Genomic DNA, 12,706 nt, shown 5'->3' on the forward strand with positions numbered 1-12,706 from the left:
AGGTTGATTCGAGACGAAACTAAACCCTGGACATCAGTGTCCAAGTATGCAACTGCATCCATTGGATCCTTCTTTCCCTCAATTCCCTCAGTGATTACCAATATCACTCCTTGCCACCCACCACTACTCTTCTCTTTTTATTACTGTGGCACAAGTGGGGATGCATAGCCTTTACCTTGCTTTCTTATAGCACTGTTAGAATATTAAAATGAACTTCACGAAAGGATAGCAAAAAAGAAATTATGCATAAAGTACAATGATTCTGTTACAGGATCTTTGGGGTGTCACTTTTCTGGCAGGAAACCTCTGTGGCTGGTGGCACCTTTGCCTGCAGGCCCCCTGGGCTTATTCCACCCACTTGGCCTGGCAGGCGGCACTCAGCTCACGCTACTGGCTGGATGCCATGCCTGCCAAGGGTGAGCCAGGTGTGGAGGCACAAGGGGTGTGTCAGTGAGCAAGCATGGGGTTCAGCCACTGCACACAGTCAGGCACACTGGCTGCTGCAGCAGGGCAGGGCAGCTGCAGGTGCTGGCACAGGCACTGACTCTCTGCAAGGCTGCAGCTGGACCAGGCACCCTGCAAGCAGCTTCCACGGCTGCCACCAGGGAATGTGGTGTTGCCCAGAAACTTGGAGACTCCAGGAACCGCAGGGCCCCAAAGAGGGAGTCACAACCCAGGGTTGGGGAGCTTCCAGGTCTGGGGTCCCTGAAGGGCCACAGTTCTTTCCTTTTCACCTGCAACGCGGCGAGCAAGGGGTGTGTTTCAACCCTGTTTGTCTTACAGCTTTTTCAGCCCTGCCATTCAGTAGGTCCTGAGCTCTTCTCCTGCATCCAGGAAGAATGAGGTATGTGGACACAAGAAGGGTGAGCAAGGCAAAGAGAAGGTTTATTAGTGACACAATAGCTCAGAGGAGGACTTGGAGTGTGTAGCTCCTCTCTGTAGACAGGTCCTCCTGATGTCTCTGCAGCTCTCCACAGAGAGGAGGCCCTGGAGTGGGTAGCTCTTCTAGCTTGTCCTCTTGACATATGCTCAGCCCCACCCTTATGATCTCATTAATCTTAATTACCTCCTTGTAGGCCCTGTCTCCAAATACAGTCACATGTAAGGGGGTTAAGCTTCAACATATGAATTGGGGGAGACACATGACTCAATCTATAGCAGATAAAAACCAAAGCAAAGGAAGGCCAAGGTGGTAAAATAAGATAAAACAAGAGTAAAGTTAGTAACAAGATGAACTAACATTCAGTAAGTGTTTATCATGTGGAAGTATTTCCAAACATTTTATATACATATATACATTATCTCATTTAATCCTAAGAATAAGACTGAGCTAGTGACTGTCATTCCCATGTGTCATATGGTCAAATAGTATCTTAGAGAAGCAAAATATCAGGCCGAAGGACACATAGTAAATGTGACTAGTATTAATACCAGAGCCTCCATAGCCTGTTTTATACTTCTTCCCCATGGTTTTAATATTAACTATACCTGACACTTAAATTGTCCTTACATCAAGCACTGATGTAAGTATTTTATGTATTTAATGTGCATTAACTCCTTTATTATGTTAAGGGGTATATTATCACCCTAAAAGGTACTATTATAATCCCTGTTTTTAAGGTAATGAAACTGCAGTACAGAGAGGTTAAGTATCCTACCTTAACATTACATAGCTAGTAACTGGCAGAACCAGAATTCAAATCCAGGCAGTCTGGCCCCAAAGACCATGCTCTTTACCACTAAACAACAGTTCCTCTCATGCATATATAAAGATGCATTTCCTCAAGTCCTGCACAATTGCTCCAAGTGGATCTCAAATTTGGTTTTGAGCTTATCAGCTAAATCAAAGATGGTAGCAAGATTCAGAATTCATGACATAAAATCTTACCAGCTTCTCACAGGCATAATATAAAAGATTGGGAGACATCTGCTTGTGAATCCATTCAATAAATATTTGTTAGGCACCTTTTATATGATTAGAAATGGCCTTTTTGGTATTTGGGTATTTGGTAATGTGAACATAATTTAAAACTTCAGACCAGGCACTGTGACTCACGTCTGTAATCCCAGCACTTTGCAAGGCTGAGGTGGGTGGATCATGAGGTCAGGAGTTCAAGACCAGCCTGGTCAATATGGTGAAACCCTGTCTCTACTAAAAAATACAAAAATTAGCCAGGCGTGGTGGCGTGCGCCTGTAGTCCCAGCTACTCGGGAGGCAGAGGCAGGAGAAATGTGGGAACCCGTGAGGCGGAGGTTGCAGTGAGCCGAGATTGCGCCATGGCACTCCAGCCTGGGTGACAGGGCGAGACTCCATCTCAAAACAAACAAACAAACAAACAAACTTCAAATGTCTTTAATTCTGCCTTGGTTAAAATTATTGTTGAAACCAGAGGCCATAAGTTCAATAGCACAGATATTAAGAACATAAAGTGTTGATACATGTGCTTTTTGGAATAAAGAACACTTGGCTTCCCTTTGTTTAGATAGATAGGAAAGGCTAGTGAATATCCACAGTTACCACAAAATTTAAATTGAATCTATATTTACTTTTTACCTGTCTTCATAAAACAGAGGGGTTTCTTTCCCCATGTGTATATACCAAGTAGGACAAAGAGATTTTCTGTAATATTGAAAGGTTTGTTTTAATAATTGCAAGGACTGTGACATAAAACCTTCAGACTGCAGGTGTTAAATTTGAGACATTACATTTGTTAGACTATTTCAGAAGATTGTGTTTTGTTCAATTAATGTAAAGTGTATTTGTCTTAGGAGGCTGATTTGTCTCAACAACGTTGTGATAATCACTTACTATGATCTCACATCTGGGGTCATAAGTAACCAAACAATTGTAAACATTGAACACATTCTTAATGCTAGGAAGATACGTAAAAACATTCCTCTTTGCCAAAAACTATTTTGCAAATAAAATAGGTAAATGACTTTAACTGATTAGACATTAAACACAATATAAAATCTCATTCTTTCACTATACCACTTCTGGGAGCTGGGAAGATGTAGGATTGAAAAGTAGCAAATCTCTGACTTAATGAAAATTTCCTGACATTCCACCCATGAAGTTCCTTGTCATCTCCCTGACCTCATATTGGGGTGTCCCAGGATCCAGTGTGAGGGTTCCTTTTCTTCCTACATGCACTCTCATGGAGATCCAATCTAGCCTCAGGTTTTAAATAGCATCTATTATATGCAGATCTTTCCCCAGAACTCTTATTGTTCCTCTTCATTTCTCAATGTCAACAAGTCCAAAACTGACATGAACCCTCCTGATCTTCAGCCCCAAACTTGTTCCTCTTAGTCTTCCCCTTCGTAATTAACGGCAACCCAATCCTTCTGAATTCTTAGTATAAAAACCTTGGAGTGATGCTTGATTCCTCTCCCTCTCTCTCAGATCCCACATCAATCCATATCCAAATCCTATTAAATCTAATTTCAAAATATATCCAGAATCCAATCCCATCCCATCCCATCCCCTCCACTGCCACTGCTCTGATCCAAGCCACCTCTCTCCTTATTGCCATTGCCTCCTAACTGCTTTTCTTCCTTTCCCTGTCCCCTTCAGTCCATTCCAGCACAGCAGGCTGGATGCACCTTTAATACTTTCATGGCTTATCGGGCCTAACCCTGTCTGGCTCTCTGTAACTCCTCCGGCCTCACGGAGCCACTTCTTTGCTGCTCTACTGCAGCCAGCTGGCGTCCCTCCTGCCCTGGCCTTTTGTAGGATTCCCTCTCTCCTAACAAACATTCTCCCCCGAGACATGCACGAGGCTGCCCACTCTCATCGCCTTCATGTCTTTCTCAAACGTCCCCTTCTCCACGAGGCCTTCCTGACCACGCTATTAAACCTAACGACTTCTCCTCGGCACTCCCCGCCTCCCTACCCTACTTAATTTTTCTCCAATGCACCTATCACCATCTGCCACACTAAGATTTTGCACATTTATCTTGCTTATCTGTTTTCCCCCAACTACCAAGTAACATGTGCGTCCCACAAGGACCGGGAATGCTGTTTGCTTAGTGCTCTAGCAGCAGACCCTAGAAACGCATCTGCACACCATAGGCGCTTCGTGGATTTACTCCCACGAGCGTGCACCACGCTTCCCCTCCACACCAGGCATGAAGATGTTCCAGTCATGGAGATTCCCACCACTAAAGGAACTGCAGAAGCTGTAAATTCGGGCATGAGAATCTGAGGAGAAACGTGCCGAGGCAAGAGGCTGGGTAGCCCCTCTGCAGCACGCAGTTAGCCGGGGCTTCAGCGCTGGAGCTCCCCGTTGGACGTGTTGCGCTGATCCAGCTTTCCCGCCTTCGAGGGCGGCCAGAACCTTGTGTCCCGGCCCCACCCACACCAGCTCAGGCTGAGAATCTCACAGGGATTCACTGGGTCATCCGTGACTAGCTTTGGTCGGTTCCTGCCTTGGCGGGAAAAGTTGACCTACATTGCGTGCCAGGAGCGCAAGGCTTGCAGGGCATGCTGGGAGAGCGCAGGGAACGCTGGGAGAGCGCGGGAAATACTGGGATTGGCTCCTGAGGGCCGTGAGGCGGGCACGAGGGGACACTCCGACTAAGGCAGGGCACACGAGGCGAGCCGGGAGCGTCTCCTGAGGGCAGCGAGGAGGGAGCTGAGGCGCACGGGCTGTCAATCGACGCCCCACAGAGACCAAGAGGCCTGGCCTTGGGGGGCAGCTGCTTGAAGGAGGCAGAGCGGAAGCGAGGGAGACCGCTGGAGGCCCTGCCGCCCACCCGCCCTTTCCTCCCCCTGAGGAGAAGCCTGACGCATCTGCAGTGCAGGAGGCCGTGGGCGTTAGAAGCGTTGCTTTTCCAGTTTGTAAGACCATTTTCCTGATTCTCTTCCCCACGGTTGCGGAGGAGCAGGTCAGGGCGGCCATGAGGGCAGGATCACGGTGCCGGTGCCGGCGCCGGCACCCTGAGGACGTTGGTTTGGGTCAGGAAAAAAATGTATTCATCTGCAAAGACCCATGAGTCCCAATTTTTCAGGCATTTCATTATATTGGAAATTTATAGAATCACCTTTTAAAATGGATTTAGCTGAACAAAGACCTTAGATTCGTTTCCACTCACGTCCATTACTGTTCTCACAGAAGCCAGGCCGGAAGAGGGGTGGGCGCTTGCCTGGGGGCAGCGGGAAGCCGGGTCTGGGGCCGCCCTGAACCCCGCGCCCCAGGATGATTTTTAGGAAGGGTCCCTCGTAGCCGCGGTCCCGAGGCTTAACGCACAGCACTGCAGGAGCTGGGCGCTCCCAGAGTTTTGGTCCTTTGGGGTTCTCTGAGTCCTCCCTCACGTGTAGAATTGTGTAGGTTCCTGTTGCCTGCTCCTAGCACTTGTTCCTTGCCCTGCTGGGGATTGGGAATAAAGATGAAATCCTGGGACAGAAACGTAGTGGAGCGACTCCCTGGACGGGATGTTAATAGCGCATCCGTAGATCATAATAAGGCTTGGCCCACGTTTTGAGCTTCACAATATAGTTCTACAGCCTAGCCAAAGAAAACAACATTCTTTTTGAATCTGCAAGTTTTGCCAACTAGGAACTCACAAAATTAAACAATAGTAATAATTCTAATAAATTCATGATTATCCCCGAGCGGATCACTCTTGTTTACATACAGTGTTGCAATCCGTGAGTATTTGAAGATTGGCAAAACGGGAGGACTTGCACCCAGGAATTTTTTGGTGACCTGGAATTTGCATTCCTACTGTATTACATTCCTACTGGCATTGCCAGCATTCCTCAGATGACACCACAAACTCATTTCAGTACTGTGATCAGAAGGCTGGTCACACTGCACATTCCCGGGCCAGTATGTTATTTTTTCTTAAAAAGAAAAAACATGTTGATGTTGAAAAGTTGAAAGTACTAGAGTCCAGCTTACTTTTCCCTAATGTATTTGTGCATGTTAGTGTACTGAAGCTTCACTGGGTTGCTTTACTTTTACATTCCAGTTTTTGTTACTGTAGTAAAATGTAATGTAGACTTCAAAGGTATACCTTATGAATTATCAGCTGTAAACTGTGTCTCCAATAGAATTTGAAAGCTGGATAATTTAGTGGAAACAAAAACTAGGTAACAATTTAGAGACCAGTAAACATTTTCTTTCGTGTACAGTGAAAAATAATATATTCCTCAACCTTGAGGTGCTTTACGGAAAAATCTGAAACAACAAAAGACTTTGCTATACATTTTGACTTTTAAAAAATAGTTATTGTTATAGAAAAAGGAGTGATGAAAATATTCTAAAAATTATTGCAATGATGGTTGCACAACTCTGAATACAGTAAAAAACAGTGAATTGTACACATTAAATGGGTGAATTTTATGTTATGTGAACTATATCTTAGTAAAACTTGTACCAAAAATCCTAGAAAATCATTAGAAGACCTTAAAGGTAAATGGCAGTGATACTTAACTGCTGAAGTTTGCAAACTAACTTGTTTGTATCATCCTATTCTAAAACAATATCAAATATTGTATGCTGACTTGGCATTGGAACTCTATTGGTAAGATAATTTACTACCTTTTTTGCTGTTTATTTTTAAAGGCCTGATTGCTGAGACACTCAGTCAGGAAAGTATGAATGATTCTAGGCAGCAGTCTCTGTTCTTCATCACACTTCCAGATTTAAACAAACTCTGTGCTGTCAGAATAATACTGAGTAATAAGGTGGCAGATACTGAGATTAGGACTATACAAATGAAGATGTGCAGGTAAAAAAATACATCTTATAACTAAGACTTTTAAAACTTTGAGACCTATAAAAGCTGTTTTAGAGGAATTTTCTATAAAGCAAAATACTCATTCACTCAACTTGTGTTTATAATTTTAAAATAAAGGAAGTCAGATTTTGTTTTGACCAGGTATATTGAATTATATTTAAGGAGGGATTTAAAATACTTGCAATAGAATTATCTCACTGTTGAGTTTTTATATCTGTGACCTCTTATGTGCTTTTTAAAAGTTTAAAATCTCCACAGACATTCATGAATTAAATTCAGGCTCCCAGAAACTTAGACGTCCTAATTAATCAATATTTATGGAATACCTACTGTTTTCCAGTAGGTATTTCCAGTAGGTGGGGCACTTAGAGATCCTATAAACATCTTAGATTAGTATAGTTTCTTAATTCTCAAGTCAGTATGAGACACTGTGGAGTATTTCTCTAGGATCTGTCTCAAAATATCTGATCCCACATAGTCGTTGAAAAACAGCTTAAGAGGGCCGGGCGTGGTGGCTCACGCCTGTAATTCCAGCGCTTTGGGAGGCCAAGGTGGGCGGATCACGAGGTCAGGAGTTCGACACCAGCCTGGCCAACATGGTGAAACCCCATCTCTACTAAAAATAAAACAAAGTAGCTGGGCATGGTGGCAGGCACCTGTAATCCCAGCTACTCAGGAGGCTGAGACAGGAGAATGGTTTGAACCCGGGAGGTAGAGGTTGCAGTGAGCCAAGACTGTGCCACTGCACTCTAGCCTGGGCAACAGAGCGAGACATTGTCTCAAAAAAAAAAAAAAAAAAAGGAAAGAAAAACAGCTTAGAGGAAACCTAAAGTATAATTCCATGATTACTGAGGACCCTCCTTTAAATTGTTCGAGGCACTCAAAGGAAGAGTCATAGAATACATGAGGAGATTCTATATTTAAATGAATTGCTTAGAGAGGAACAAACAACTAGAAGATACCCAGAGGCAAGAAATAAGGAAGCCACTTTTGGGGTGTCCTTCATTTTCGTCTTATTTACAAAGTTTTTCTTCTCTCCATTGCACATTTTCCCACCCAAGGGCATCAGGGAGCCTGTACCCTTCCTGCTAAAGTATAATATGATACCTGTTAAGGACTTAATCTGTGACTCCTTTTGAAAATACTAAAATAGGTAGAAAACCTAAAGTCAGGTTTTTCTTCTGCTTGTCCTCAAATTGAAGGCAGCCATGCCCACAGAGTGGGGTTATCTTAACTCACCCTCCCGGTAATTGACAGAGAGTCTTGAATAGCATTTGGCTCTCTCTAGTAGCATTTGGCTGTGTCAGGTAATGGCAGGCCTTGCCAAGGCAAGTACCTGATATACCTTGGTTCCAACAAATATGAAGCCACCAGAAACAGATTGGCCCATGTTGCTTTTTAAGGTAACCCCATACACATCCTAATGGTTATTTTAATTTGTTTCTTTGATGATTAGTAATGTTGAAGGCTTTCAGATTTCCAGTTGTATTCTTTTTGTGTTTTTCCTCTTTCCCTTGAACCTTGAAATGAAATTATTAATGGTAATTTGATTCTGATGATGTTTGTTTTAAGTTCATTTGGCTGTTGAAACCACTACCCAGTTCTTTCTGGCTTGGGAAGAATTTCCTTTCTGAAGGAAAAGGATTTAGTCAGTAGTTCTAAATGTTTAAGTGGTTGGTAACTTCACTGATAGGTGAATCCTTAGACTCTTGCCTCTGGTGCCCCCTGCCCACCACCTTTTTTTTATTTTAAAGGAAAAATGGAAGAAATAGGAGTTAAAGGAGACAGATTCTTCACTGTGTGTAGATTTCTTCAAGTATATAGGACAAAAATTGAGTTCTAAAAGATGAATTTAGGTTCACAGATGAAAGAGGTTGGGAAATTCAGATGCGGGGACAAGTTCTCAAGTTAGCATTAGTGTCTAAAACTTCCTAATTCTCTTAAGTCAAATATTGCCTGAGTACCTACACCTACACTGTTCAAGGTGCTATGCTAAGTGTGGGGAGAGAGTCTCTAACACAATTGCTGCCTAGGAGAAACTTAACGTTTTAGCTAAGCAAAGGTTTAAAATGTTCCAATAGAGTAAAAACGGATAGTGAGTGTATTAGTCTGTTTTCACACTGCTGTAAAGAATTACCTAAGACTGGATAATTTATGAAGAAAAGAGGTTTAATTGACTCACAGTTCTGCAAGCTTAACAGGAAGCATGATTGGAGGCCTCAGGAAACTTAAAATCATGTCAGAAGGGTGAAGGGGAAGCAAGCACCTTCTTCTAATGACAGCAAGAGACAGAGGTGGGGGGAGGAAGTGCTACACACTTTTAAACAAGATCTAATGGGAACTCACTATCACTAGAGCAACAGGGGGGAAATCCGCCCCCATGAGCCAATCACTTCCCACCAGCTCCCTCTGCCAACACTGGGGATTATAAGTCAACATGAGATTTGGGTGGGGACACAGAACCAAACCATACCAGTCCACTTTGTAATATATTTCATCTCCACAGGCAATTGCTGTTTTTGCATCAAGATATTCTTACATCACCTGTGTCTGGAATATTAAACCAAATCTGGGTGGTGATGGCGGTTAGTATTTTAATATTTTGTGAAATGTCATTACTAGTTGAGAACAATATTGATAAATAATAATTTAGGTATTATAGCTAAAGTTAAGATGTTTATGAGGATTAATTGATTAATCACAATGTGTTACAGGTTAATTGGATTATTAACAAACTAATATTGAAATGCCTGATGCTTAAAATCCATTTTTGTGTTTCTAATTTAACATTTATTTTTCTCATTATAAATGCTAAGATAAAGACTGTTAATGAATAAAACATGCTACAGTATAATTTTTAAGATAGCATGGGCTTGATACATTTTATCATATTTTATTCTTTAGACTAAAAGGAAAAAGTTTCTCATTTCAACAAATCTCCAGTTGTTTTTAAACAACTTGGATCAACATTTCTTCTAATGGAACATTTTGTTTAAAAATATTTTTACACTTAAAATTTTAAAATTAGTATTGGAAACATATTTCCCAATTCTGTATGTAACCCTGAATTATAGCAAAGTGCCAAAAATCTTTCTAAAAATCATATTATCCTGAGATTTTTATCAAAAATCTTCCTGGAAATTCTGTTTTTCTGATATTTTAATTCCCAGAATCCAGTGAAATCAGCATTTATTGACAATGCTGATAAATCATCTAAAAGTTTAGTTCTTTTATTTTTCTCCTAGGTCTTGGTTATATGTCCGTCTCGTATTTTCCCTCCCTCCCTCCCTCTCTCTCTTCCTTCCTTCCTTTTTATGAGACAGGGTATGGCTCTCTTGACCAGGCTGGAGTGCAGTGGCTCCATCTCGACTCACTGCTGCTTCCACCTCCCAGGCTCAAGCAATCCTCCTCCATCAGCCTCTCGAGTAGCTAGGACTACAGGTGCATGCCAACATGCGCAGCTAATGTTTTGTATTTTGTGTAGAGAGAGGGTTTTCCTGTGTTTCCCAGGCTGGTCTCGAACTCCTGAGCTCAAGCAATCCTCCCACCTCGACCTCTCCAAGTGCTTAGATTACAGGCTTGAGCTACCGTGCCCAGCCATATTTTCTTATTCTTACTATAGTTTTTTTAAAAGGCAAGCTGTTGGTGAACAGGTAAATTAATATCTTATTCGTATCTTTTTCTACCTAAACATCTTTATGGAACAAGGACATTATTTTAGAGTACTAGTAAATTCAAGGATGTGAATTTAAGCAAGGGCGATAAGAGGAAAGTAGCCATCTGTTTTTAAAAAATGTATTGCTTTCTTACAAAAGTATTCTGTAAAAAAAAAAAGTTGATGTTTAAAAGTAGAAAATGGGATTACATACATACTATTTTGAAACTTGCCATTCATTTCCCCTTTAACAACCTTTCCTGGATATCTTTCCATGTCAGTACACATATATTCCTCACTTTTAAGGCTGTGAAATATTTCATTGTATAGATGTATAGTAATTTACTTAATACTTTCCAGTGCACATCTGAGTCTGTGCTCTTACAGTGTTTCAGAAAGCATCATTGAAATTGTATCACTTTTATTTGTCTGATAATTTGTCGGTTACATTTTTAGAGGTAGCTTGTAATACACTTTAAACTATAATATAGATACTGCTAAATTGCTGTCTGAAAAGCTTTTTGCCAGATTGCACGTTAACAAATAGTCTGGGAGAAAACCTGTTTTTCCATACCCTCACGAACACTGTAGATATTCACGCCTTTAAATAGTTGTCAGTCTGTTAGGTTACAAATAATATTTCCTTTAATTTGTATTCCTTTTATTAATGAGTTGGAGCACTTAGGCCTTTGAACATGATCTTCCATTTATGTCCATTTTCCTTATTCATGCCTAAGAATTCTATATTAAGAAAGGCGTTAAATGTTTATTACACAAAATTTATTGACCTTTTCCTTTATATGGATACTGGGGTCATGTCACTCCTAGAAAGGCTTTCCTCACTTTGAAAATGTGCCCACAGATTCCAATTCAGGGAGAGAATGATCATCACTTCTTCTCCAAGGCACAAACCCTAATCGGATGATGGCCTGATTCTTTGCCCTCTGTAGAATAATGCTTAAAATCTTTCTTTATTGCATTATTTAATTATATATTTATGTTAAGTCCTTTTTATAAATGTGGATTTTTGTTACAGATACCATTTTATAAAGCAAGAAAACTTAATGCTTATGTTGAAAAATATGGAGCTAAGGTAAGTGTTAAAAAATGATATTAATACCGTATGTTGTTTATAGTGATTATACGTTCCACTCCTTTTGTCAACAAACAAAAACTGGAGTATCTTTCTCATAGACCATTGTTATGCATATGAAAGAACCCAACAAATTTTTTCTAACAATTATTATGTGCACAATTAGTGCAGAAAGAGGAGAAGAGGCTTTTTTGTTGGATGCTTTATTTCAGGCATTTTATGTGGCATAATCTTATTTGCCATATACGTCTTCAGATAAGTGAATCTTGTCATTTTCACAGATAAACCCAGAGATGGGATTATTGTCCACATTCTATAGCTAATATGTAGAGAAATAAAATATTATAGATTGTATTCTACATGGTGATGAGCTTCTGGATCTTCACAAAGAGAAAGATGAATACAGTGGTTAGTATTCATTTACTGAGACCTCTCTGTGTCTCAGTAAGTCACGAAGCCTTGACTAGAGCTCCTTTCATGCCTCTGCATGTAACTCTGAGACACTGTGTCATTGGTTATCCCAGAAGTAATAGCTGTTATTGCTGGCCTCTGTTCCTAAGTCTAGTAGAGTTTGGAATAATGAGGTTTCTAGTCATCTTTAAAATGAGATGTTGCCTTTAGGTCCTAGGGAAGTAAAATGTCAGTAACACTTTCCAGTTCCCTGAGAAATCTTTGAATGACCTGAAAGCTGGTTCCAGCCATCAGTTACAATCTGTGGGAAAACAGTATTATTCAGGAGCAATGAGGAAAGAATATGTTTACATCTTTTTGCTGAGACAAGTCTTTGGTCATCTAAGGATTCTGGTTATCTTGAAAGGCCATTTACAAGCTAGCTATGAGAACCAGATTTATAGTATGTCACTCACCTAGAACTAGGACTTGGGTCTTTAAGCAATCTCTACCATATTCTATTATTTATTAAGGCCTAAGAATAGGTAACATTTTAGTATAGCAGATCCTTGAGTAAATTAATTTTGTTCAACGTTGTTTCAATATAACATTAATGAGAAAGGAAAATAATTCAGTTCCCAGCCAAGGCCACTGTCTGTGTGGTTTGCACCTTCTCCCCTTGTCTGGGTGGGTTTTCTTTTGATACTCCAGGTTCCTGCCACATCCCAAATATGCACACATTAAGTGAATTGGCATGTATAAAGTGTCCCAGGCTGAGTAAGTGTGGGTATGTGTGTGTTTGCCCTGCAATGGAATGGAGT

At 41.0% G+C, this 12,706-nt stretch overlaps 1 protein-coding gene across 1 annotated transcript in view; it reads left to right on the top strand.

Moving 5' to 3' along the window:
• Positions 1-4,545: 4,545 nt before the first annotated feature.
• C17H18orf63 (chromosome 17 C18orf63 homolog) overlaps positions 4,546-12,706 on the top strand; it is a 43,064-nt gene continuing 34,903 nt past the window's right edge. The window contains exons 1-4 of the mRNA XM_004059545.5: positions 4,546-4,843; positions 6,573-6,738; positions 9,254-9,332; positions 11,439-11,495. Of these exons, the coding sequence (XP_004059593.3) occupies positions 6,605-6,738; positions 9,254-9,332; positions 11,439-11,495 (270 nt within the window). The 5' untranslated portion in view covers positions 4,546-4,843; positions 6,573-6,604. The remainder of the gene's footprint in view (positions 4,844-6,572; positions 6,739-9,253; positions 9,333-11,438; positions 11,496-12,706) is intronic.

This window comes from Gorilla gorilla, chromosome 17, assembly GCF_029281585.2.
Source record: "Gorilla gorilla gorilla isolate KB3781 chromosome 17, NHGRI_mGorGor1-v2.1_pri, whole genome shotgun sequence".
NCBI lineage: Eukaryota > Metazoa > Chordata > Mammalia > Primates > Hominidae > Gorilla > Gorilla gorilla.